A 26,247-nucleotide genomic window follows, 5' to 3' on the forward strand; every position below is an offset into this window, starting at 1 on the left:
TCCGTCCCTTCATAGGAGACAAAGATGGCCCACTTGTTAGGTGCCTTCATAATAGAGTGACCACCGCTTCTGGCCTTAGCAGTGGCCAAGCCGAAGTCGGCTGAGGGCCCGACAGTGGGGGAAAAATTCAAGCTAAAGCAGATGAAAAATAATGAAAGCAACGAGGATAACGATGAATGTGAAGAATTTCAATCTGAGCCGCCCCTAACATACATAATGAATTTTGTGTAAGCAGAAAAACGCACCCACTTTCATGAAATTTTCCGAAGCCAGGGGTGCAAATCACGATATTTTTCGGGCCATGAGTCTTCTCCGAAGAACAATAACACAAGAAAGAGACCATAAACTTCTCTGGTAGTGTACAGGAATGAAAAATAAATAAATTATTATACTTTATATATCAAGTATATATGAATTTTTATGATTTTTTTTTCATGAATCCGTTTTTTACAAGCACTCGGTCATAACGAGCAAATATCGCGGTTCCTTTCCTCTCGTTATAAGAGAGTTCGACAGTATATGCAAATATTTGAGTATACGAAGGTATTATATTATATATTTTTTCTTTCTCAGGAATATACGTATATTTTTGGAGCTATGCTAAACGAGAGCATAATTCGTAAATGCCCATCGAACTAGCAACCGAGAGACGCCCTTTTAACGTATCAGGGAGCTTCCAGTACTGTTTTCTAACTGATAGGTAACGGGACGTTTATCAAGCTTAATGCAAGGTGGTTGAAAATGTTTTGCAGACCAATTTTCGTATAAAAAAACAAAGCAAAACAAAAAATAAAGGAAAAAACACCTGAAAGCTTTCAGATTTTATATTACGCCCATACGAGCTTCCTTTTTAATTTTCAGACACATACATATTTCAAGAGCATTTGCGCTAACTCCACATTGTGCTAAAAATATTTAAAAAGAGCATATCTTTAAAATTTTCGATAGACAGTCTCGCGCGCTGGAGATAAAAATGTCTTATTTCCTACCGTGTTGCCACTACTCGCTTTGAAATTGCTGAGTTTTTTTTAATCAAAAATTCGTTAAAGTTTTATAAAATATGAAATAGGCAATTAAATAAGGATTGTGTTATTCAAAATTTGATGACGCTAAGTGCCGTTGTTTTCCACAGTGCGAGAAACATACTTACATTCATGTAGATTCTTCATTATTTAGTTTTCCTAAATATAATACAAGGCGTTAATATTTGGTGGAAACAATGTGAAAAGTGAGTCAGACAATGATTCAGCGCAAAAGGCCGTTTTGAGACTAATAACCCATCTGGGCTAAAGCTCATTTTGGCTAAAACAGAAAAAGGATACATCATGGATTTCTTCTGAAAATTTCCAAGCAAAATTAGATTAAATACAAATAATTGTGAGGATTTCACTGTCTGTTTGAGAGAATTTGAAAGGAATTCATCATGGGTACTGCGGATGACTGTAAAACAAATACGAACTGCAGGGTGTGAGCAACAACTTTCAAGATTCAACATCACAAAAACAGTAGATGCTCACTGGTTGGCACTTCCTCGGTTGCAATATCGATGTGCATTTAAGAATTTTGCTACTCGTGATTTTACTTGCATTCCTTTATCTTTTATATTTTCTGAAGCTGTAGCACACTCGGATGGCGTTTCCGATATGTTATTAGTAACATTGGTTTGTTTTAGTGTTCCTGAGGCATAATTAAAAATTTGTGTAAAGACCTTTCGAGTTCCCTGATTATCTATTCCTCTATAGGGTTGATATGTTATATCTTTCAGATTATGTTTCATACAGCAAGAAGTATATATGCACACACATATATACATGTAGGTATTCCCTTTTCAGTGCAGATAAACTGCTGTCAAGATTTAGTGCGGTTAAGAAACTGTGAATTACATACCATACGAGCCATACGGAGTCTCTTTGTTAAAAGACGCAAAAATATTCTGAACAGTAATGCCAAATTTGAGGCTTATTAAAAATGGAATGAAGTAAAATAAAGGCAAAAATTAAATATACAAACGTTATTAACTAGGATTTATATTTCCGTTATATGCATCTCTTGTGAAAAAGAAAAATGAACGATTCAGGAGCAACTAAGACAGTTTTAAGAAAATACTTTTTTAAGTTGACTTAGTGGTATATTAACACAGAATTTAACTACTGTACATGAAAAACTCTGATTAACACACAAAAATACATTATTAAAGTTAATTAATTATTAATTAACATATACTGGAACTATAATTTTATTTCCTTAAGAGATTTCCTTAAGAGATTCTGATCTTTTCTTTTAACTTAATTCAGCTAATTGGTAAAATGAAGCATTTTTAATTAAAAGAAATTGGAAGTTAATAATTAGTTTCAGGCGCTTTTGTATAAAATTCAAGCTATTTATGAATTTGATTAACTTGTTGATAAATGATTTTATAAATATTATCGATTAAGTGAGTATCCAAATAAATTTTATGAAGAATTACATAACTAAATAATAATTTATTCTTTGCAGGGATTACTAAATTCCAAATATGTCACTTATGTTCTTATGTAAAAATTATTAAAGGAAATCAGTAGTACTGGTTGCTTCACATCTTTTTAAGCAATCAGATATAAGGGTTATTTTCTTATTTTATGCAATTTTTAAAATTTAAAAGCAATGGCAAAAATATTTTCATTTGCACGATTATTTCTGACATAAGGTTTGAAGGGCCATTTCTTACTTCAAAATTTCCACACCACCGTCCTATATTAGAGGATGCAGCCCTTAGGCTTTCTCCAGCTGTTAGGTGTTGACCGGCGGCCCCAGTAGCGGTTGACGCTCTGTGTGGATACCTCCTGTACAAGTAATTCACAATGATGAATTCTAGCATGGAAGCATAAATGAAAAACATGCAAACTCCATCCCACAGATTCATGGCGGTCAAGTTGGAGACCACTGGTAATGTGGAACGGAAGCTGTTGGTGGTCGTACAAAAGTTCAACATGGTCGTTACTCCAATCATGACCCGCGCAGGAACTGCATTGATATCCAACCAGAAACTTATGAAGGAGCTCGTCACCAAGACGAAGCCAGGGCCGAAGACTGTGCTGAAGTAGAAGATCTTGTCACGCGTGAATACAAGCAGAACGCGAAGGCAACTGTAATTCCCTGAAAATATAAATATTTATCAATAAAATTAATGCATTGTTTCTGGAAATATGTCATTTCTTTAGGATAGTTTCCACTTTATTCGTTGACAAATATATAAATGATAATAACCATTTTGCTGAAAACATAAACACGTCTTTCAATTTTAAGCTCAGAAAATTATAAACATGATGTTTTTAAAATCGTAAAAACCTACTTAGGATGATTTAAACTATTTTCTTCATCGTACGAAGTAAAGGAAGTGGTACAATAGCGAAACATTTCGGTTATCGCATTTAAACGAAAATACCCATTTTGACCTCTGTCAAATCCACTTGAACAATTTTTTTGCGTGATATATGTACCAACGGACAGAACAAAGGGCTATCTTTTCCAAAAAGGACCTTAAAATGGATTCAGAAGGAATTTTTTCCTGATGTTTGTAAGTCCGTATGCATGTATCTCGCATAACTCAAAAACGATTAGCCATAGAACGTTGGAATTTTGTGTATGAGTTGGCCATAGTATCTAATTCTGCGCCTCCTTTTTGATGCAATCGGCCACAAACGTATATATACAATATAAACATATATCCACAATTTCATCCGGCTCGCTGAGCTCTTATTTTTAGTCTTCTTTAGTGGTAAATTTTACATTTTTTGCTTTAAAAATGATTGCATTAAATTCTTCTTATGTTCCGATTAAGAGTTTTATGTCTTTAGTTAATATGCATGCAATAGTTGTACAAATATGAACAATTTAAAAGTGTAAGGGCACTAGGCCTAACGTGGTGGCTATTTGTTCACATTTGGAACTGTTCGTAGTGTAGTAAATTAAGTCAGTTGGTGCCCCAATTTCAATGTCTTTTTGTCCAGTGGGACGAAAAGTAACTTCAAATTTTTGTTCACCGAAATTTTTTTTCCACCGGTTGGTCGAATTTCTTGTTTTTACGTAGCAATTCTAACTTTAGTGGCAAAAATCTCACTTTTAACTGTATTTGGTGTTTGAGATTTTGTTGTATTTTATAATTTTTGACGAAGGTATTATGCATTTTTGCTTTGCCTTGAAGTGAGAAATGAATTGATTAAACAAGAAATGTATGTAGAAATGAGAAATGAAATTTGAAGAAATAACTTTTAATGAAGCGCAGCAAAAAATGTGTACGGTTTAATAGGCCGTACAAGGAAGCCATGTGGTGCCCAAATCATATTTTTTACACAAAGTTAGCTGTAAACTTGATTTTTATAAATATATACATATTTCATATACTAGGATTTATTTCAAATAATTTTTCGTCATTAGCAATGCAAATCAAGAATAAGTGTAATATCGTGTATTTTTGTTTATGAATACCTTCCCATTTAATTAATAGAAAGCCTTTCTCTCAGAAGAGAGGAATGCTTTTCTCATTTGGAAAATATTGAATATGTTAATAGCTTAAATAGTTTAATTACATCGCACAGTAAAAGAGATAAAATCACTTTTACAACTTTTCGAGCTCAGTTTTGTACGAGCTGACAAACCTGTATTCTGAGTTTAATAGGTTGTAGACATTCTTTTCTACCAACAGCAGTCTTGCGAGATAAATGATGAGCGATAGGTATCTTCTTCATGTTATAGCATCATAATAACGATCTGAGCTGTTAACACAGTTTTTAGCAAACTTAAATAGTTACTCTAATTGATAATTTTTAAGTTCATTAATTTTAAGTTATTGCCGAAATTGCTTTTTGTTCTACCATTGATATAACTTATGATATTTTTTTAAAAGAGCTTTTGTGTTTTCAATAATGGTAACTCACTTCATTTTTTTTTTAAGACTGGATTTTATTTCTACTATGTTAATTTTTATGATTAACATAGTTTCTTAATTTTCTTTGAATGCGCGTGAGAAATGGATAAATTTTTAACGGAATTGAATTTTAATTGCTTGATGTTACAATGGCTGCACTCCGCTCAATATTACTAGCGCCATTCCTCTACGGAGGTTAGTTTCGGCCTGTATAACAGTCAGTTTTATTATTAACAGTCATCTTATATTACATAAACAAGAAATAGCAGTGAATATTTAATATTTGATTTTTCATGAACAGTTTCAAAACTGTTATATAATATCAAATTACTTTTAAACTTTATTCTAAAAAAGGAAAAAAAAAAAAAAAAAAAAAAAAAAAAAACGTAAACGCATTCTAAGAAAACGATTCTTATAAGGAAATACCTTTCTCATCTCTTTAGCAGAAATAATAGTTAAAACAGGTAAAGCTTTCTTTGCAAATTTAATCTAATAATCAATAGAATACATTCATTGAAAATGTTTCACAAATATCCTAATTTAGTAGAAAGAATTTAGATATTTCAATGTCGCACATGTATAAAATACTGTGTGCAAAACTTCGCTTCAAACCACAGTATCACCTGATTATATTTCAGGCCATAAAAATTACGATACTCATTCAATCCTTTCAATCGTTTTTAAATAACAACTTTAAATTTCAGTTATAAATAAATTTTTAGAGTTTTAGTAGCATTATTGTGGTTTATGAATTTCCGGCTTTGCAATATTTCTAATGTTTAATCTAAGTTTTTTTCAGTAACTTTAAATGAAAAGAAAAAATATAAACATGTGGTTACGGAGTTCCAAAAATTATCATTTCTGATCGAGAGCAATTTATAGTTTGAATTAGCAATAGTCTTAATTCCTCTTTTTAATTTAAGTGCTTTTCCTCTTTATTCTAAAAACAGTAATAACTTTTTCTGAACTGCGTTATTTTTAGATCAATCCGTACATGTGACTTAATAAAGCTGATGACGTAGCTAATTCGGTGTTTAAACCAAAGCCTTCTTTTAATAAGTTGCCATATGGGATAACTGCGCACTTTGCTTTTACCACTTTTCTCGCTAAGATGCTGCTTGATGCTTTATTTACTATCGCAATAACTTCTAAAATGTTCTGAAATAGGCACAATTAATATTGTTGTTGGTGTGACTTGCCTTACCTGTTTGACAGTAACATCAAAATAAGTTCACGAAATTCATCATGGCAAGGAGTGTTAGATCTGTCGTTGGCAAAAGCCTTGAGCACCATACAGGTGCCAGTACGACTTCGCTCAGTTCCGTACTCACTTTTGATGGGGAGCTTCCCGGGGAACTGGGACGAGGGTCTCCCACAACTCTTAACCTACTACTAAAATATCGAGAGGACATTCGGCTTGCCGCATATTTAGAGTGATCCCATGTAGCACGGAGCCTATACATTACAAAACATAATGATTTCTCCTGGATTCAAACCCGGGCCCTTCGGCACCGCAGAAGGCCCCCCGTCTGGGCGGCTCACGATTTATGAGCCTAGTGAATTGCGTTAGTATGAAACAGGCACGATTAACGTGCATAGTGAATAGTGTGCCGCAAAATAATTACAATAAGAGAAATATGATTTAAATCTGCTATGACTGCATCTTATTATATGTATATGACTGCAAAGTTTCTTCTTCATTCCGAATTTACTATGTATGTTTCATCATCTATCTGCGTCATTCCCAAATCACTACATAAAGTGTATGCATATATGTGCGAGGGTGTGTATGTGTGCCCTTATGTTTTAAAATTTAAAACATGAATCATGTTAATGAGGTTATTGCATGCATCTATGGGAAGCAGAAAACTCATCAAAGTTCATTTCTAACAATAATTTAATGCTTTCAATAAACTGCGAAGATGGTCATCATCCCTCAGCTACTATGCGAAAGTTTTTGTTCTTTCAGAGTGGAAAAAATGCGTTTCTATTCTGTTATTTACATTCATGCATGGATGCAATTTTCTTGTTAAAATCATTCAAAATGAAATATTTTTTTCTGGAACAGTTTCGAAGGTCAGTACCAAGCTCTTTTTTTGATTTTAGGTACATAAACTGGTAGTGCAACAATGTGTAGTTCATATATGGTACGAGAAAAAAGGCATGAAAGTGTACACTCATCAGTAATAAAATTATAATAAATCTCGTCTTTACTACAAATCAAGTCTTTGAAAAGAGCTCTTCAATCTCCAGCTAGTCGCCTTTTATGTTGAATATAATCTCATCATACTACATTAATGCTTTAATGCAAAAACTTCATGTAACAAATTTAAATTACAGTTCAGGCGGTTTTGAAGTTACGTCGAATTCTTTGAAGATCGATCTAAAGACATTTAAGGTTAAATCACGGCAAATTAGAAATTTAAGCTTAGTGTAGTCTCTGATTACAAATCCATTTAAATTTGTAAATTTTCTATTGCTTAATATTTGAAAGTGGTGGGATTTAATTTGTAAGCACAAATTGTGCAAGCTTTTAAAAAATAGATGATTTAAAATCTTTTTAGGATTTTGTGATAAATTCACAGATAGAAAGAGGGATAGCTCGCTTGTCAGACTAAGTACGATTAAACAGATTAATTTAGATTTACAAAATATACCTTACAAATTAAGCAAATAAATTTAATTTCATTTTAAAATAATGCAAAACATGCTTTACCAAAGGGCAATGACCAAATGGACGTATTCGAAACTTTTCACAAATTTCACATTCAAAGCCGCTTCAAGTATCAAGTGAAAACTTATCAAGCAATTCCATTAATTTTCTTAAATAACATGCATTTTCATCAAATCTTATTCCTGACGGGAAGTTTTAATACATTTTTTCGGAACAAAAATCTTTTACTGTTGTTCGAAAGTTTCTTCACAAAATGTTTCCACTGTGCCAGCATTCGTTTGAGATTCCCTTCTACCTGCTAAATGGTTAACATGACCTTTTCCTTGAGCATCGACTTCTTTGACGGTCTCTTTCCTTCTTTGTATTCTTTTTTTATTGTACCAACTTATTCTTGCTATTGAAGGAAAACAGACCCTTTTCTTGTAGTATCCTAATTCTAAAACTTATCATAAGTGTTTCCAATATTTTGTGTGCGGTTGTTTTGATTTATTATTAAAAAGCTTAAAGTAGTTAAAGTAGTTATTTTAATAATGTCACATTTGTTCATTATAATATATGATTTGTTAGAATCTCTTCTCGATTAAATCTATTAATCTATTGAGTATTGAATATCGATTGTTGATCTAGCAGCTAAAAAAGTAACATTATTTTATGAGATCATATTTCATACTGTGGTCGTGAGAATTTAGTAATTATAAAATCTAATTTTATTATTCCCATGGAATAAAAATTATAATTAACAAAATGTTGAGCTAAAATCAGTCTAGAAAAGAATTCCTTAGCTTTCTATGCAGGATTTGCAGACATATGCTTCATGAATACTTTCAAATGCCTGTTAAAAATTTAATAATTAAACCAAGAGAAAAAACTTTCAAAGGATTAGCTACAAATTTAACTCGATACATCACATTTGCGATGTCAGGAAGTGGCAGCTCAGACCTCAAACACCGCCATGTTAGAATACTTCGACTTTGCGTGACCGCTGTTTAGACATTTGGTACAACTTGTCTCCAGTCATCTACCAAGAATTTGTGGCATCCATGTCAAGGCGAGTTAGCTGTTTTGCTGGTCAAAGTTCACTCAACGCATTATTCAATAGGCGGTCATATGCTTCGGCTCATCAGTGTAGCAACAATTTCATTCAACGGCAGGTACAAAATGTTCTCAAGTGATGAGTGTATATCAATTCGATTTCGTTATATACAGCATTTATTAGTTTGTCTATTTTCTGTAGTACTGAATTCGTTTTATCGAGCTTCAAATTCTTTTTTTTTTTTTTTTTTTTAAATTAGTAGCACTATAAAACTAATTTTTTTGCGTCCTGAAATGTAGCTTATCTATATATTTTCTTCACATATGCTAATTTGTTACGAATAAAATTTGGAGCTTGTCTCACTATACGCTTTTAATTAAACATTATGAACTGAAAAATTACAAAATCAAGGTAAAAAGTGATATTTCTGGAATTTAATTTTTAGATTTTAAAAAATCATTTTAGGATCTTCTTTAAAAATCAAGCACCTGTTCATACAAAATTTGTTTTTAAATTTTCTTCAAAAGTAGATTAAAATCTGTAAGCAAATTCACTGATCATTATATATTCTGCATATGTTTTATTATTAAGACCTTCCACACACACACACATACATATATATATACTCACACACACATATTGATCTTTATTCTATTATGTGGTATTTAAGTTAGATACCAAACGAATGGACTGTATCTATTATGACAAAAATAATTATAGATAACTGCATGGTGTACATTTCACAGACAGGTTCTAGGTTCTAGCCTGATGGTTTTCCCAAACTAAAGCATAAGTCAGAGTTTTCCAGTTCTACGATAGGTTTCGGTTGATCGTGGCAGGACACCTGTTTAATAGCACTTTTTTATGGTGTTCATGAGGGATATTTATTTCCTTTATGAAACAGGACTACTTTGAAGCTTGTTTTCGAAATGAGTCCAAAAACAGATTGCATTCTTCAGTATTGTGTTCTTGCTGAAAAAATTAAGTACTCAATTTACGTTATCGCATATACTAGATTATTTTTTTAAATGTTCAATTGTTTTCATTTCTGACGAGAATTGCAAATTTGTGCCTTTTTAAAATAAATTCCATTCCTTTCATCTTGTTGCTATTAGCTCAGGTAGACATTTGATAGTTTGGTGTAACAAGATCATTTAAACTAGATGTACTCAAGGAAACGCACGTTAAAGACAGCCTAATTTAACTTTAGCATATTTCACTTAATTCTGCAACAAAAAATCCAACCCTATAAATAAATATAGCAAAGCTTTAAGAAATTCTTTCCCCATTGGAACACAATGATTGGAAAAATCTTGTTTCCGCTTTTTAAACATTTAAATATCACTAAACAGTTTGGATGTTGAAATATATTTATGTGAATAGAATCTAAATTATTTAATCTGTTTCCTCACATTTTTGTTTTCCCGTCCATTTCCAAAGAATTCTAAATTTGTTTCCCTGATCGTAGAACTCCTAAGCAATTTTACTTTAACAGATAGTTTTCTAAATGTTTTTTATGAAATGAAAAGAAAGGGCATTTTCCTTGTTGCAGATTACTTTTATTCTTTAGGGTGTGGTAGGAGTTATTTTCCACCTTTCTTTGGAATAGGTACTGTAGAAATTAAAGCTGTTTTATTGCAAACGCATTATGATTCAGTTTTTAAAACCCGCATGAAGAGGACAATAGTTTTCAGTCTTAACTTATTCCGTGAAAATCTAAGCATCGATAAGTTTTATTCCTCATTTCTATGCTATAAGACTTTCTGAAGTCGGTTACTGTTTTTATTCGAATTATTCTGATTATATTGTTACGAATTTTGGATATAATATTACAAATTTTGTATATCTCTAATTAATTTTAGTGAAATTATATGCAAAATTGTAGTATTTTTTGTATAACGTGGCATGAAATGCTCGAAAGAGACGAAGCTGTGCCGGAAAAATAAGATCACAGGTGCGAATATTTAACATTGAGTAAATGGCTGTCTCGCTAAATTGGCGAGATATCGCCAAGCTAGCAATGGTTTTGGTGACTTAGTAGCGATATTTTGGGGAGAAATCGTCAAAAGTCGCCAAACTTGGAGGCAACTTGGCGACATTGTGATCTGGCTCCTGTATAACTGTAATGGATTTAGTAACTGAATAACTGTAATTAATCTATACATGAAAATGTAACCTCATATGCCTCATATGCGTATTTGGTCCTCATATGCCTTCTAGTAATTTCGAGAAATACTAGCAATTTCTCGGTGGCCGGGGAAAAACTGTTTTATTCAGTGTGAGTTCAGAGCTTTGAGAGATATCCGGGTTAACTTCGCTCTTTAGCTGTGTCTTTCATTTAGTTGTGTTTAAATTTCTTAGCAGTTTGAAGCGTAACTACTGATTGTACTCTGTGATACTGTGAAGAGTTGGACGAGTATTTTTGTGGAACTACTTATTGTACTCTGTGATAATGCGAATAGTTGTACGAGTATTTTTGTGGAACCTTTCAGAACTGTGAAATGTTTCTTTTAGGAAAGTATATTTTATGAAGCTGTCATCGATTCTCTGTGTATTCAATCTATTACGAATCTGTACGCACGCATCTCAGTTATTTATGTTAAGTTTATGTTAGGTTTGTTCTAGAACTTGTGAAGATATGATCTCTTCAGATCATATTTTCAGATAACACACAAGATGAACTAATATATTTCTTTCTCTCCCTCTTCACTTTGTAGAAGGTTTTTGTTATTTAACCAATTACTATGATTTGAAACTTTACTAACTTCTTTCCGTATCCTCTTCAGAACGTTATTCCTCTTTTGTTCCTAGCCCCCCAGAAAAGAAGACATAAATATCATCTTCTCATTGAATCTTGTTTATCTAAAGGAAATGTATAAAAAATCATAAAAATCTGCGTGTATGATAATATAATATGCCTAAATTAGTAATTTATAAGTAACCGAAGCTAGTTATAAGAAAGCATCGTACAGGAATAATGGCCATTTTTATGATCAGTTAACTGTCTAAAGCCAGCTATTGCTGTTGTTACCAATCTCACTTGTCTGACAATAGTCAGACATATTCATCATAGCAAGGGGACAAATACGCTTGTCGTTGGCAAAAGCCTTAAGCACCATGTAGGTGACAGCTCGACTTTAGTTTAGTTTCGCTCCCCAACCCCCCAATTTTGAGGGACAGCACTCCCATGGAGGTAGGAAGTAAGATGGAGTAGCCCTAAACAAGTTTCTCTTGTACCCTGCTCTGAAGCACCGGCGATCCCTACGTGGTGACCAAAACATTGGGTCATTTACCATTGAGTTCAATGGGATTTGACGCGTTCGGATGTAAATATTTTGTAATTACGTCCTAATTATACATATAAATGTATATATTTTCTTTTTCTACAACACTTCAGAGTCCTAAGTATATGAAAACAACATATTTTTAAACAACATTTCATTCTGAACGGAATTAGATGCTATACTTTTCACAGGACAGTTTTCTCAGAATGGTTTAATTTGAATGAAATATTTTCGCAAGTTTTCGTTAATTAAATTAGAAAAAAAATTAAGGTAATTCGATTTTATTCGGTTAAGGTACAAAAATTAAGATCAAAGTTTATTGTATTATTAATATTAAAATTATGCATTATTTCTTTTCTATTTATAGAGCTTCTTCCTAAAATACTTTCTTAAATATGACATGATTTTTTGGCTTCTGAGGCATCTTTTAAATCGAAAAATGTAAGTCAATTTATAATTAACGCTTCGGTACATTTTAAATTAGAGAATTATTATGAATTAGCGAAATACTTTAAATAGTACTTGACTTTCTCTGAACATTTCTGAAAGGGAATAAAATAAGTTTTTTTTAAAGTATTATTTAAAACTTGTAACTGAGTTATTATAAAATGCAAGGGGAATGATTCTTTTAATTATACTATCAGATTTTTTTTACCCTTCATTTCAACAATACATATTCCAAAACTCTTTATTACGTTCTTAAGTGCGCATCTCATAGCATTTGCTTTACAATACCTTTTAACAGATTGCTTTCCAATACGAACAATTCTTGCTTAAATAGTTTTATAACGTATTTGTCAACAGGATTTCAATTTATGTTTACAATTCAATATTAAGGTTATTATATATTTAGATAACATTTATAATCATTATAAATTAGATACATTTAATCATTAGATTTCTTCACAGTACTTTCACAGTTGTTTATAAGTGAATAAATTCTTCATTTCAAATACATTTATAAATAATTTAATGACCTGCGTACGTTAAGAAGCCAGCATAAAACTCGAATTTACGAGAAAAAAAGACTTGCGTGGGAAACATTTAACAATCTGGAATCAATAAGAGGACCATTCATGATCGGACCTCCTTTCGCAAGATATACAAATGTTTTCACCTCCGTCGATTACCCTATTTTCAAATTCTTAATAAGCTGTCTTGATGATGTAGCACGTGCACATGGTCACATCATCTTGACCGCACATGGTACTTCCGCCAAATTCGCAAATGTATCCCTCTTCTGTTCCAAATCAAGGAAATCTGGTTCCAAATCAAGGGAAAGCTAACTTATTGGCATATCCGTGTGTATATTTATTAATTTTGTCGAGGATTGCAGCATTTGATGGTAATTTTATTTTTAATTAACCCAAATAAGTAAAACGTGTAAGCCCAAAGTGATTATTTTTCAGATATATAAAATTAAAACGATGAGTTTAAAATGAGCAGCAGTAAAGCCTCTCCTCTAAAAAATTTTAAAAGGTACATGTTACAATAATATATGGATGTGAAAAAAATTTGTTTTATTTAAAACATTTTGGCGTTTGGAAAATAAAATAAAAGTAGCGAATACTCTATTAAGGGCATCGAAAGACGTATACAATTTTAAATGTACCGTAAGGTATTTTTCATTCTTTAAGCATAACATTTTTCTTAAAATCTATATTTTTGTAGTTCAACAGCTTATAATTTTATAAAACAAATTTATAATCAAATTCGCTGTTGTTAGTTATCGAAAAATAACCAAGATGTGATTTTTGCCTAAATGTCACTAAACTATACAAATTGCTATTATACATCACACTATGAATGTTTCTTTCATGCAAAAGTGTCCCTTTTTCGATTTGTATGGAACTGTCGTGTGTCGAAATACTATCAGAACCTTGTCAAGCGAGCTTCTGAATGTAAACAAAAAACACTCTCTGGTGACCCAAGCTTCAAAGCAGTGCTTCACTTCTAGTGCCCCGTTTGGCCCCTCCTTCCTTTTCTACCTCCATGAGCACTCCGGAGAGGATGGGTACGAGAACCATCAGTCTCTGGAGAGAACTATCGGACCGCCGCATATTTGGAGTGTCACAATACCGCACATACACTATATATTTATAAACATCCAAACCCCCTCTCCAGAAATCGAATCCGAGCCCTTCGATACGGCACTCAAAATCACTAGTCACAATTCCGGCTGGGTGGCTTAAGTCCGCTGTGAAGGCTATGAATCAAATTGGTGGATCGACTTTTAGTTGAGAAGCAATATTTTTACTATGAAAAAAAAAAAAAAAAAAAAAAAAAAAAAAAAAAAAAAAAATTGAACATCTAGAAATAACCGATATACATTGAGAAATGGCTGAAATATAATATGTTAATTTGTGGACAATGTTGGTAACAACAGAAAATAAAAAGAGGGCAGCAAAAATAGCAAGTTTCATGATAAAACATTCACATAAAATGCCAAATAAAATAATGAAGAATTTAGTGAATTTCCCGACAACCAGATGCACCATGACGTATGTTCACAATACATAATGGGAGCAACGCATTATGGCTTAAAAGGAATCGTACCATTTTTTACTGACATTTCCTGGTCGTCCCATTGTTTCCATAAATGTATCAATTTTTGCACCTTTTTTTTTTAAAACTGTAAATCTGTTTGAGTTGTGTCATTAATTTAAATAAAAATAAAAAGCATATATGCCATACAACAGTTCTGTTTATTCTATTGTGTGCTATACTTTATAAAATTTTAGAAATTTTCTCTATTTTATTCTACTACTATTTGTTTCAAATTCAGTATTAAAACGCCCGACCTGTGACACAGTGACACATGTGCATTCATTAGCTCAAGAAGTAGTTAGTAATTTTTCTGTTGTCAACAATATTTTGAAACTTTTTATAAATAACTAATATCGATACTAAAATATAACTATTTTTTTGACATAAAACTTGTTTACAGGTCTGTCCTAACTTAAACTGTGTTTATCGTTTGCAAGAGAGATCCATTGTCTAAAGCTCAAATGTATATTTTCTTAATTGGAAAAAAGAATACTTTTAAGTAAATGTTAGGCAATTTAGTGTTCCGAAAATATGAAGTGTTTGTTAACATTAGTTTCAAGAAACAGCTAAAAACGTTAGCAGATTTAAGAAAACTAATGAGACTCAATTTTCTGAGGTACATGGGAATTTCTACAACTCTCGAATATACCAACAAGAGGAAATTCACTGAGAAATTCAAGTGGGTTTCGCGAAACGGAAATTAAATGGAAGGAAGTACAGAAAAGTCTATTATTCTATTTAATGTTGTAAATTATGTTACCTGCTATTACGCTGTAAACTGCATTAACTTCTATTATATAATAAAATATTTTTTTCTTTGTTACGACTGACCTTCCTCGCATTCATGTTATCCCGAATTTTTTCTTACAGAAACGCGTTCAGCCTATGTAGGAAGGAATACTAAACGGTGTTTCACCAATCTGTGTGTGCACACATTGCTATTTAAAATATTGATAATTTTATGTCTCTTTTCCACCGTCTAAAGAGAATATTTAGAAAGAAATTCCAGAGTGGTGAAGAAAACTTTATTTCTGTTCATACGTCAATGAGGAAGCCTAAGAGACGTCTGACCTTAATTGTAAGGTTGTGTATTTCATTAGTTATGGTAAATCACGCAAGGAAAGGTACGTCTTTTTAAAAGACTTTCTAAGGGAAACTGGCTTTTATTCACGTTACGTATGGGGACCGCAATGAAAATGCGCTTTCAGGGAACCCATTCGCCGGGATATGAATATGGGTCGAACTACAGTGAGTGTTTATATATTTTTAGAACGATTTCAAGGTCGTTTAATTAATGTTTAAAATGTAAAGAGTACTGTTTTTTAAATGTTTGATCTGATAACCATTTTTCTGGATTATACGTGTGTATCATGATTTCCATGATAGAAGAGCTTTTCGTAAAATTTCCACGTGTTTGATTTCCATTCCTCTTCCACCACTTTTCAGAGTCCATTCATCGTTTTGGGTTTGCGCTTAGAAAGAGCTTTTTACAAAAGACGAAAGGCATCGTATTCCATAACAGGAATATATTGAAAATGTATATATGCAATACCTGTATCAGTCTTTGGTTTTTCAAGGAATGCAGTGGTACCTTTGGAAGTATGATTTATTGCTTATTTTTAATGAAGTTTCACTATTTGAAATTCATTGGGGTAAGGAAATGAAATTTCTTTTCTCCTGATAGCACGTTGAGTTGATTTTAATATTTTTTCCACTCTCCATGTTTTTAATTTCCCATTGTAAAAGAATCATGAAACAAACCCCTTACTGAAATTTTCTTCGCATTCACGGAACCGTATTTGTAAATTTTTTTTCACTTTGTCTTTGTGAATAAGTAGACCGTTTTTTCACCACTCATTTAGATAATCCTATGCTTCATCCAGGGTTTTAATGTATTTCCGTTTATCTCCTGCTAAATAGTTTTCACACATGGTTCTACAAATTGTTCTGCGTTGAGCCACAAGCCTCGGCTAAAGCTGAACATTATGTGTTTTAGCTCTCTTAAGTTGTATATCTTGGTTTATTATTTTATTTATTGTTGCTGCAGATGTATTGAAAGACTTTTCAATTGATTTCTGCTTCAACTGATTTTCCCTTAAGTGATTTAATTTTAGAAGCATTAGAAATAGTTCGTGCAGGGTGGTCCTAAAAAAACCTCCCCGATATATGAACTCCTAGAGGCCTATCCGCTCAATTAATCGAAATGAAATTTCAGATATTGTTACTTGAAGGTATGCACTCGAGGTTGCGATGATTTAATACACTAGAGTTCTCACGGTTACGGTTAAAGTGAACAAATTTCGAATGGCAGCACTTACGGTTTTCCAGCACAAAGGATCATCGCTCTGAATCACCAAAACGACGTTTGAACAATATACGTAACTGTAAAAGACCAATGACAATGGGCCCGAAGAAAAGTCTTTCAAGCGCAAAACGTCGTTATGTTTTTTTTTAGTTATGTAAATATGGCCATTCTGTGATTTCAATAGTTCAATCAAAAATGGTTTTCTACTAACTTATTGACATCTATTTTGGATATTATGACGGAAATTGAATACTTTATAAGCGTTATTTGTAGCTTCCAAGCAACTAAGAGGCAATGCCATACTGTTTTGCATACATTAATAATTTTTAATGATTCCAGTAGGAGTTCAGTTACATATGAAGATATCTTACAGAATAAACAGTTGCCTTCACTTGTAAATATATATTTCATTATTAGTTGTTTAATAAATATATTTTTATTAAATTCTTTCCTTTTAAAAAATTACTTAATGCGAAGATTAGGAAATCTCAAATAATTTTTGACACGATAATAATAATATCCAATTCATTAGAAATTCCTTTTTTGATATATCTGAAAAGAATTTAGTTTTAAGTATTTAAATAAAGAGAGACAAATAGTGAGTACAGAGGTAAGTTAATTCTATTAATTTCTTCTAACGTGTATTCTATCATATTTTACTTATTTCATTGTCAAAGTATTTCTTAACATACAGTGATAACATTGTAACCTAAAGCGATAAAATTAAACTTAACATTAAATTAGGTTTAATATAAAGTGATAAAATTAAAGAAATTGTAAATTAGGCCCTGCTGTAAATAAAAGATAAGTACTGTATTACCTCTCCACGTGTGATGGTTATTACAATCACCAGTCTCGTTCTTGACTAAATAGGCATTATGGTATCTAAGGGAACTGGCTCCGCTGATTGGCATGACACCAGGCTCCCACGTTAGCTTTAGTTCCGACATTTCGTGGGAAACTGTGGAAGAGAATAGAGAAAGGAAGACAATGTAATTAAAAATTAACGGCAAGGCACGAAAATTATTTCGAATAGTAAGCCAAAATAATTATTTAACCTTTTGTTTATTGTCTACAAAAGCATGATATTCGTTTTCTGAATATTTATATCAATGGGTACAAAGTCATGAACAGTCTGGCTTTGAGTCAGAAATCTGACGCAAATAATGGTATTAATACCCTCAAAACTTACATACTGAAATAAATAAAATTGAGAAATGCTTGTACATACAATGCCACAGTTATAGCATTTGTCATAGAAAAATAAGCATAAAGTAAGCAAATTAATGAAAGATAAAATTAAAGAATTAATTATAAAAGTAACGAAATTAAAGGTAAACTCACTTCTTTTCGTTTCTTAAGGTATTACTGTACTGCATTAAAGATTATTTGGGTTAAAGAAAGATTATTTTTTACTAAAGAATTACTTATTAATAGCTCCACTTAAAGTTATTAACTTATAAATGCTTCAAATACGCATGATTTTAATAATTTTTCATTGGTTATTATTTAGTTTATTTACTTAATTTATTCGAGTTATTAATTTTTTGGTAAAATGTTTGTTTCAGTTACTAATTTAATTACTAGTAATTGGTCTAAACACATATTTTAGGACAACCAACCTCATAAAAATAATGCAGATTTTACTATTTTTAGTTTTTGTTTTGCATAACTGTGTAAAGAATTATTCTGAATGATTTTTATTACATTTATTTTAAATCAGATGCACGGTATTGTAGGGCTCCCCTAACTTCATACCCAGTTATTTTACAATCATGTCCATAAATTAAAGATAATTCGGAGTCACGCGGAATTCGAACACTAAAATAAATATATCACCTGTAAAATCACTTCGCACATCTTCAAGAATCATATGCACATTTCAGGAAGTAACCAGATGACACAGATGGTACGTCACAGTGACCAGAGTGTAAGAGAGTGATATATAAGGATTACAGGCAAAGAAGTAAAATTGTTCACAGGCGCTTTATAAGCATTTCAGTGCAATAACTGAATAATTATGACACAAAGGACGCATTTGGATGATTTTTTTACGTGGTAGAATTATCGGCCGTTTGGAGTGTGGGCGTACCCAACTGGAAGTATCAGACGAGCTTGGAATTGCCCAGAGTGTCATCTCCAGGCTTTGGCAACGATTCCAAGATGATGGTAATGTGAGTAGACGTTACAGCACAGGTCGCCCCAGAGTTACAACGCCGAATGACGACCGGTATTTGGCAGTTACTGCTAAAAGAAACAGGCGGAGCACAGCCTCAGACCTGTCTCGTCAGCTCTCTTCAGCCACTGGTACGACAATTTCAAGGCAGACCGTGTACAGACGCTTAGGGCAGATTGGTCTATATGCTCGTAGACCTGTCAGATGCGTTCCACTTACTGCAACTCACTGTCGCCTGCGGTTAGCCTGGAGTAGAGAGTATGCATTGTGAATACCGCAACAGTGGGCTTGTGTGATATTTTCCGACGAGTCCAGGTTTAGCTTGCAGTCTGATTCTCGCCGGACTTTCATATGGAGAGCTCCAGGTACCCGTTACCACCAAGAAAACATCATTGAACGACACCGTTACGGTGGTGCAGGAGTGCTTGTTTGGGGTGGGCTTGTGTGATATTTTCCAACGAGTCCAGGTTAAGCTTGCAGTCTGATTCTCGCCGGACTTTCATATGGAGAGCTCCAGGTACCCGTTACCACCAAGAAAACATCATTGAACGACACCGTTACAGTGGTGCAGGAGTGCTTGTTTGGGGTGGAAATATTCTGGGTTCCAGAACTGACCTGTATGTTCAAATTGGAACTATGACAAGCCAAATCTATCGGGACGTCATTCTGGAACAACATGTACGTTTGTTTCGGGGCGCCATGGGCGCACAATTTGTGTTTATGGATGACAACGCCCGTCCTCACCGTGCAAACATCGTAAGCGAATGCCTTCAATCGTAGGATATCTCCCGTATGAACTCTCCAGCATTCTCACCGGACTTGAAACCAGTATAGCACGTGTGGCACATGCTCGGCCGACGAATTGCAGCCCGTCAACCTCCTCCTACATGTCTACCGGAACTTCGGAGATCATTACTTTTTGAGTGGTGTAATATCCCCCAAGATCAGATCGCTAATTTGATACTCAGCATGTCTAGGCGTTGTAATATTGGTTTTTTGTAAATAGGGTTTTTTTTTTGTTATTTGCTCCAGGGAGAAAAAATCGCTAATTTTTTTAATAATATCAAATATATAGCATCTTTTTTTGCTCTTTACCTTTTGTTGAATAAATAAGCTTTACAAATAAGTCAAATTTGTTTTGCTTCTAACTCTTACTTTGCCTGATTTTGCATTATCCTTAATTTATGGACATGAGTGTAATTTTGGTATCTAGTTTGAATTTTCCTATTTCTTCTCGCATTGCTCGCCACGCTGCAAATTAAGTAGGTGAAAAAGAGTATTTAAATGGGTGTAAGAAGAAGGTATGACAGCGTATAGTTTCGTTAGTGTTGCGCACGTTTGCTATTTTGTTCTCCAGCTGGTAATCGTAGTAATGGCTACGCATACTGGCCGTTTAGTTAGTCTATCGCCGGTATAAATTGCTATGTCAGCCTGTTAGGGTAAATTAAATTTGAATTAACTACTTCTCACCACTTGAATTAATTTCTAAATTTACCTTTAAGTTCTCCCAGCAAGTAGTCGGTGTTTTTGTGAACACGAAGTCCGTGCTGTTAAAGAGTTGTGATAAAAAAGGGCTTTCTACTCTTTCCCTGTTGGGTTACTTTTCATGTCTGTGCGAGAAGTCGCCAGGCTAAACTTCGAGGCCTAGAAACTTTATATAATAGCCAAAAAGACCAGATCTTATAGTATTTAATTTTGGAAAACAACAAATTTCAACTTTATATGAATTTGGGCAAAGTACCTTTCTCATTCCAGCTTGTAGGGGCTGGATTGATGAAAAAAACTAATTGTGGTTTAGTTTATTGCTGCTTTAAATTTAATAAATTTGTTTATCAGTTGAAAAAAGGCTGATCCATCACACCTAAATTTCACTTAAATTATTTACATACACTCATGTCCAAAATTATCTTTACATACCCAAAAATGATGATATTCAATGAAATATCGAATCAATGTGATCCGTATTTGCAGGGAATGTGTGAAAACCAAGCCTAATTAGCATTATCCAATCAAAAGTAATCAAACGGTTTGTGATATGCAAATCTAGGCGTTACGTCATCCAAGGGTGAATCAAGCGCTTTGCGCAAACTGAATATTTGAGTGAATTTCTGCAACATAGTGTTTGATTTCAGTGTGTAGGGACTCAAAGCGGTTTGTTATGGCTTCGAAGTATCATTTGGAAGAATCTGTAAAGTGGCGAATTATCGGCCGTTTAGAAGCAGGGCAGTCAATCATGGAAACAGCCACATGTCTGAATATTTCAAGACAGACAGTCTCTAAGCTATGGAAACAGTTTCAAAATGATGGAAGTGTTGTAAGGGGCCTGGACAAGGTCGGAAACGAATGATAACTATGACAAAACAAGCCAAGATTATAAGCGAAAAGAAGGATCTTATCGTAGAGAATGTTTCAAAGAAAACTGGTTTATGTTTTGCTACATCGAGGCAAACCATCAAAAGCGTAATGCAGCTAACACATTTGTTGAAAATAAAGCCGGCAAAGACTTACTAGGGCTCAGCCGCTTTAACCGTTTGATAAGGTAGATCAATGACAGGATGTTTATTCTGTACAATCAAGCTGGCCTTTTTGGAACAACTACTACAAGTTAAGTTTCTGCACACGGAGTTCAATTAAGAGACAAAACACATTTAAAAAAGGAAAATAATGAACAACTACCTAAATCCTATTTAATGGAAAAGTTACGAGGATATAGAAATACGTATTTTTGTCCTTATCTTGATACTAAGGAGAACATTTAACTTCTAATACAGAAAAATGATTGGTAGGCTGTTATACATTGTTAGTTGATTGACAATATAGTAGTAAATCCTTCCCGAGCGCGGATTTGTGGAATGCGATTTCGGATATACGCGTTACCTTTATCGTTTTCATTTACGCTAGAATTTTATTCATAAGTAGTTCAAGGTCTATTTTTCAGCACCCAATACTTACTGGCATTAGCTCTGGCCAGAAATTATCAACAGTTTTAAAGGGTTTCCATCAACTGAAAACGACATCAAAGAAGTCATACAAATTGCACAAGAAACTGACTTTGAAGGATTTTCAAATGTGGAAGAATGAGATGTCAAAAAGTAATCGAGAAATGTCGAATTAAGAAATGCAAGATTTTTGTAGCTCGAGCAGTTAGTTAAAGAAATGATAGTGAAATGAAGAAGTGCTTGTAACTTAGAAGATGTTAAATGAATTGCTAAAAACTGCCTGATTTTACAAAGAGATTGAGCCAAATGAAGAAAGAAAATGACACTTTATGACTGGCATTGATAAACCTGATGCTCTTTACCGCGAAATTTTTAAAGAATTGTGCCAATCATAGTTCCAAGAAAAAAATCACTAGCTTCTTCAATAATTGTATCACGGCCATTAAAAGCGCGATATTTATAAAGCAGCTTTCAATTAACATTAGTTTTTTCCCCTTTGACTTGCAACAGTATTTAGGTTTATGCAAATTATAGGTACTTTCTTAATCTGAATTATATCTAGCACATTTTTTTCATCGAAACTTTGCGCGATTTTGCCATACGCGCAATTTATTAATTATGTATCAACACACCCGCCTTCGCCAAGTGTTTACTCTGTCACAACAGCGTGGTACATTGATGTTGGGCTTATTAATTATTTCGTCATCCATTACTGCGATGACAGATGATCAAACTTTGTATCGAAATCGTTTCTAAAAGAAAATTTTATTTCCTGACGCTTCAATTTTGAACACGTTGCGTATGTCTGAATTTTAGTAAAAAATATATCTCCAGCATAATATTCTTCAGCTATTCGGAACTGAACATGTATTTTAATTTTTCACGAATATTCGTCGCAGTCCCTCCTGAGGACTTTTATTTATCATGGTTCTTTAGAACGAGTACATATTTTTAATATAAACTAATAAAAATTACAGTTCTTGTACCGCACGTTCCAACTAGATTCGAAAAACACATTTTAAGCTGAAGTGGATAGTATCAGCACTTGATGATTTAATATATTTTACAGCATTCAAATGAGGAAAGAAATGAGAGAGAACTTATATAATTTTTCAGTATTTTTATTTCAAATGAATTATTTGCAACTAAAGTCAAATGCGAATAATTTTATAGATGGCTTCAATTAAAATTTTTTTTTTTTTTTGCTGAGAAAAACCCGTTTAATTGGCGAAGTAGAAGAAAGAATTACATCCCACGCGTAAGATTACCTTCAGAGCTCATTAGTTTCTGTCTACTATATTTATCTTTAGAAGAACACATATTATTTATAAATAATATGCACTCAAATATGATGGCTTTATATGTGACAGGTTGCATTAGATAATGCAGCTGTGAAAAGGGTTTTCATTTATCATTCTGTTCTACTTATTTAAAAGGAATAAGCTACAAATACAGTTAGCAAAACCATCAGATTATAATTTTTTTTTTCTAAAAGAAAATATTATTGGTTTTCATTTGCATTCTTGAAATGTTAATACATTCCATAGTTTAAAACTGAAAAATGAACAAAAGCTTAAGCTTAGTAAAAATTTTAAACATAATATAAATTTCGACGAGTAACGAAAATAAAACAAATTGGGGGCAAAGTTGCTAGAAATATTTTCAGAAAATAAAAGTCTTTTTTATCCGTTAAAAACTGGATATTCATCTGAATCTTTTAGTAATTTGCATCAGATTTTGGCAGGATGCTTTAATTTGGCGGATGAAATTAAAAGATCATAAAAGTTCTGCTTTATGAAAGCAAAATCTGTGTCAGAACAAAAACTAATAAATCATCCACCTCTAATCATTATTAATATTTTTGCAATTTTTTTCCAATTAAATTTTTATGAAGAAATTAATAAAAAATGAAATAAAAATTTCTTTAATGATAAATTAAATTTTTTTGTTTTTGACGTTCATCCAGATTTGTCAAAATTTATAGTTGCAGTTCTTCCTCACTAATAAAAGTGCTTATAAATCTTTTCATAAATTTAATTGTATAATATTTGATTGAGAGTGTTGATTACTCTTATAATTCTTTATCCACAATATTCAGAACGACTAAGCTCCTGAAGCAATTAAAACGAGGTTATAGATTAAGAATATCTGTATAAAATTAGCAAAACAGCAACCTTGTGTTTGGCAAAATTTTGTCAAGAACTCAACCGATTTCGAGGATAAACATGTGCAGGTCCCTCTTCATCAGGAGTAAAGAAATCCGCAAGACTGCAAAGCAGCGGGCATAACGGTCATGTTTATATCTTATAGCAGGAAAGCGAACGAGAAGGTAGCGCCATCTGTCGGCTACCTTTTCGTTCGCTTTACTTCTACAGGATTTGAGTAAGACCGTTGCAGTAGGGTATAATATGACCACAAGCAAAACTTTTTTTTCAAAGCCCTTTCCTTCTAGAGCAATGACTGTTATATCTAACAACATCATTTGATACATAATTGTCAATTTTTTCAAATAAAATTCAAGTAGAAAATTTTCAGAAACCACGGAATATAAAACTTAGAAAGAATAAAAGAAAGATAAAAATTAGCTGAACAAGAACAATTTTTAGTTTAATCTGAACAAAGATTATAAGTATTTTTTCTGTTCAATTTTCTTCAATAAAAGCAAAACCTACGTTTCTATAAAATTAAAACGATAAATATAAAAACTATAACCTAAGTTTCTTTGAAATTAAATCGATAAATATAAAAACTGTGAATTAATCATAGAGTGATATAATATTCAAGTTCAAATACTTTTATTGTCTAGTCGTAGCTTAAAATTACTTGCACAGACGTTATGCTGGTGTATGAGTAAGAAATTGCATGGTCGTAATATTAGAAGTGTATGGTTGATAATAACTACGAAAATTACCTGTCAAACAGGTATCACTGCATACTTCAGCAAGTGTGCAGTAAACTCTGTATGCAGAGGTAGCGTTGATGTTTACTCACTTAAAATTTTTTTGACTAGTAGTTAAAAATATTAGAATGAATAAACGCTCGGAAACAGTTAAAGCTAAAAAGAGAGAAAAATTTCTTAAATACCTTCAGTTATTTTCTCAGGTATTTCTGATTCCCTGCTTAGTTACTTCTAGCTGAGGTAATTACTTGCTTGTTTATAATGTTTATAAACATCATAAACAAGAATATTATAAACATAATAAACTGTTATAATATTTCAATTTCCATTCTCCAGATGTGAATTAGAAGTATATAACGAATAAGTTTTAGCTGTATACGAAAAATTTTGGCTTATAAATTTCTTTTGAAATGATGCAAGCAGTTTGAAAGAAAACTGAATTCAGCAATATTTAATTCATTTTCTTAATTTTGCATTTTTTAAAAATTAAATTTATCAATAAAAAGAATAGTTTATTTGTGATTATTTACAAAAATTACAACAGCGCTTAAACTTGGTATCGTACATACAACTGTAATTTAAATTTGTTTTTAATGATGGGTTATTATCCTTAAATCGTTAAGAAGACATAAAGCTATTATGAAATAATAACATTTATTTAAAACAGGAATTATTCTTTGATTTCGTTCCTTCTCTTTATTTTTATGTGAAGATATTTGAGAAATATAAATAACTGCGATATAGACATTTATAAATACCAAGGAAATCATCATTATAGAAAAGATAATCTCCATAAGATAGATACTTTACCAAAAATCTTGTTTTCATTCAGAAGTATTAAAATTTTATCAAAGAGCATTGTTCACGTGAGTATTGCGAGCAGCGTATAAAATCTAAGATTGCTTAATTATTTGATGACTCAATCATTTGTCCGTTGCCACCAGAAGTCCAAGATAATTGATCTATGATTTATCGTTGTAGAATGTGCGTAAGTTTCTCTGTTTCTACTTTTTGCATGTGGCAACAAAACTAGTCGGTGATAGAATATTGTGTTTGTTACAGCCAGGTAAAATGGCCGGCTTACTTTGTATTCTATATTTCGCATCACATATTTCGTATTAAAAATTATTGTAATTATATAAAAGTGAAGGAAATACAGTTCTTGTGTCGTGCGAAATATTTTGTGAACCAGCCGTAGTAAACAATGTTAAATTTGTGCCAAGCATTATAGTCCTTTCTTTTGCACCGCAATAACAATATAAAATAATATAAATGGTATTTTTAAAAGATTACACAACTACTTCTACTACTTTACTCTTCATTGGCTAGTCGTATATACACGATTTCTTTGAAGATACAAAGCATATGAACTAGACTTCGAGACTGTGATAATTCTCTTTATAGAACACTTTTAACAATAATAATAATGATTAAAAAAATCTCAGATTTTTTACACAGACCCTAAAGGTAAAAATAGTAATGAA

General features: G+C 32.4%; 1 protein-coding gene across 6 annotated transcripts in view; it reads right to left on the reverse strand.

Moving 5' to 3' along the window:
• Positions 1-26,247, reverse strand: part of LOC118179667 (glutamate-gated chloride channel-like) — a 683,063-nt gene that overhangs the window by 19,617 nt on the left and 637,199 nt on the right. For all 6 annotated transcript variants that reach the window (XM_085825825.1, XM_085825798.1, XM_085825832.1 and 3 more), the window contains 2 exons: positions 17,570-17,710; positions 2,708-3,135 (listed from right to left, as the gene is read on the reverse strand). In XM_085825825.1, the coding sequence (XP_085681951.1) occupies positions 2,708-3,135; positions 17,570-17,710 (569 nt within the window). The remainder of the gene's footprint in view (positions 1-2,707; positions 3,136-17,569; positions 17,711-26,247) is intronic.

This window comes from Stegodyphus dumicola, chromosome 1, assembly GCF_044657685.1.
Source record: "Stegodyphus dumicola isolate Sdum_Otavi_A_Nest chromosome 1, ASM4465768v1".
In the NCBI taxonomy this organism is placed as follows: domain Eukaryota; kingdom Metazoa; phylum Arthropoda; class Arachnida; order Araneae; family Eresidae; genus Stegodyphus; species Stegodyphus dumicola.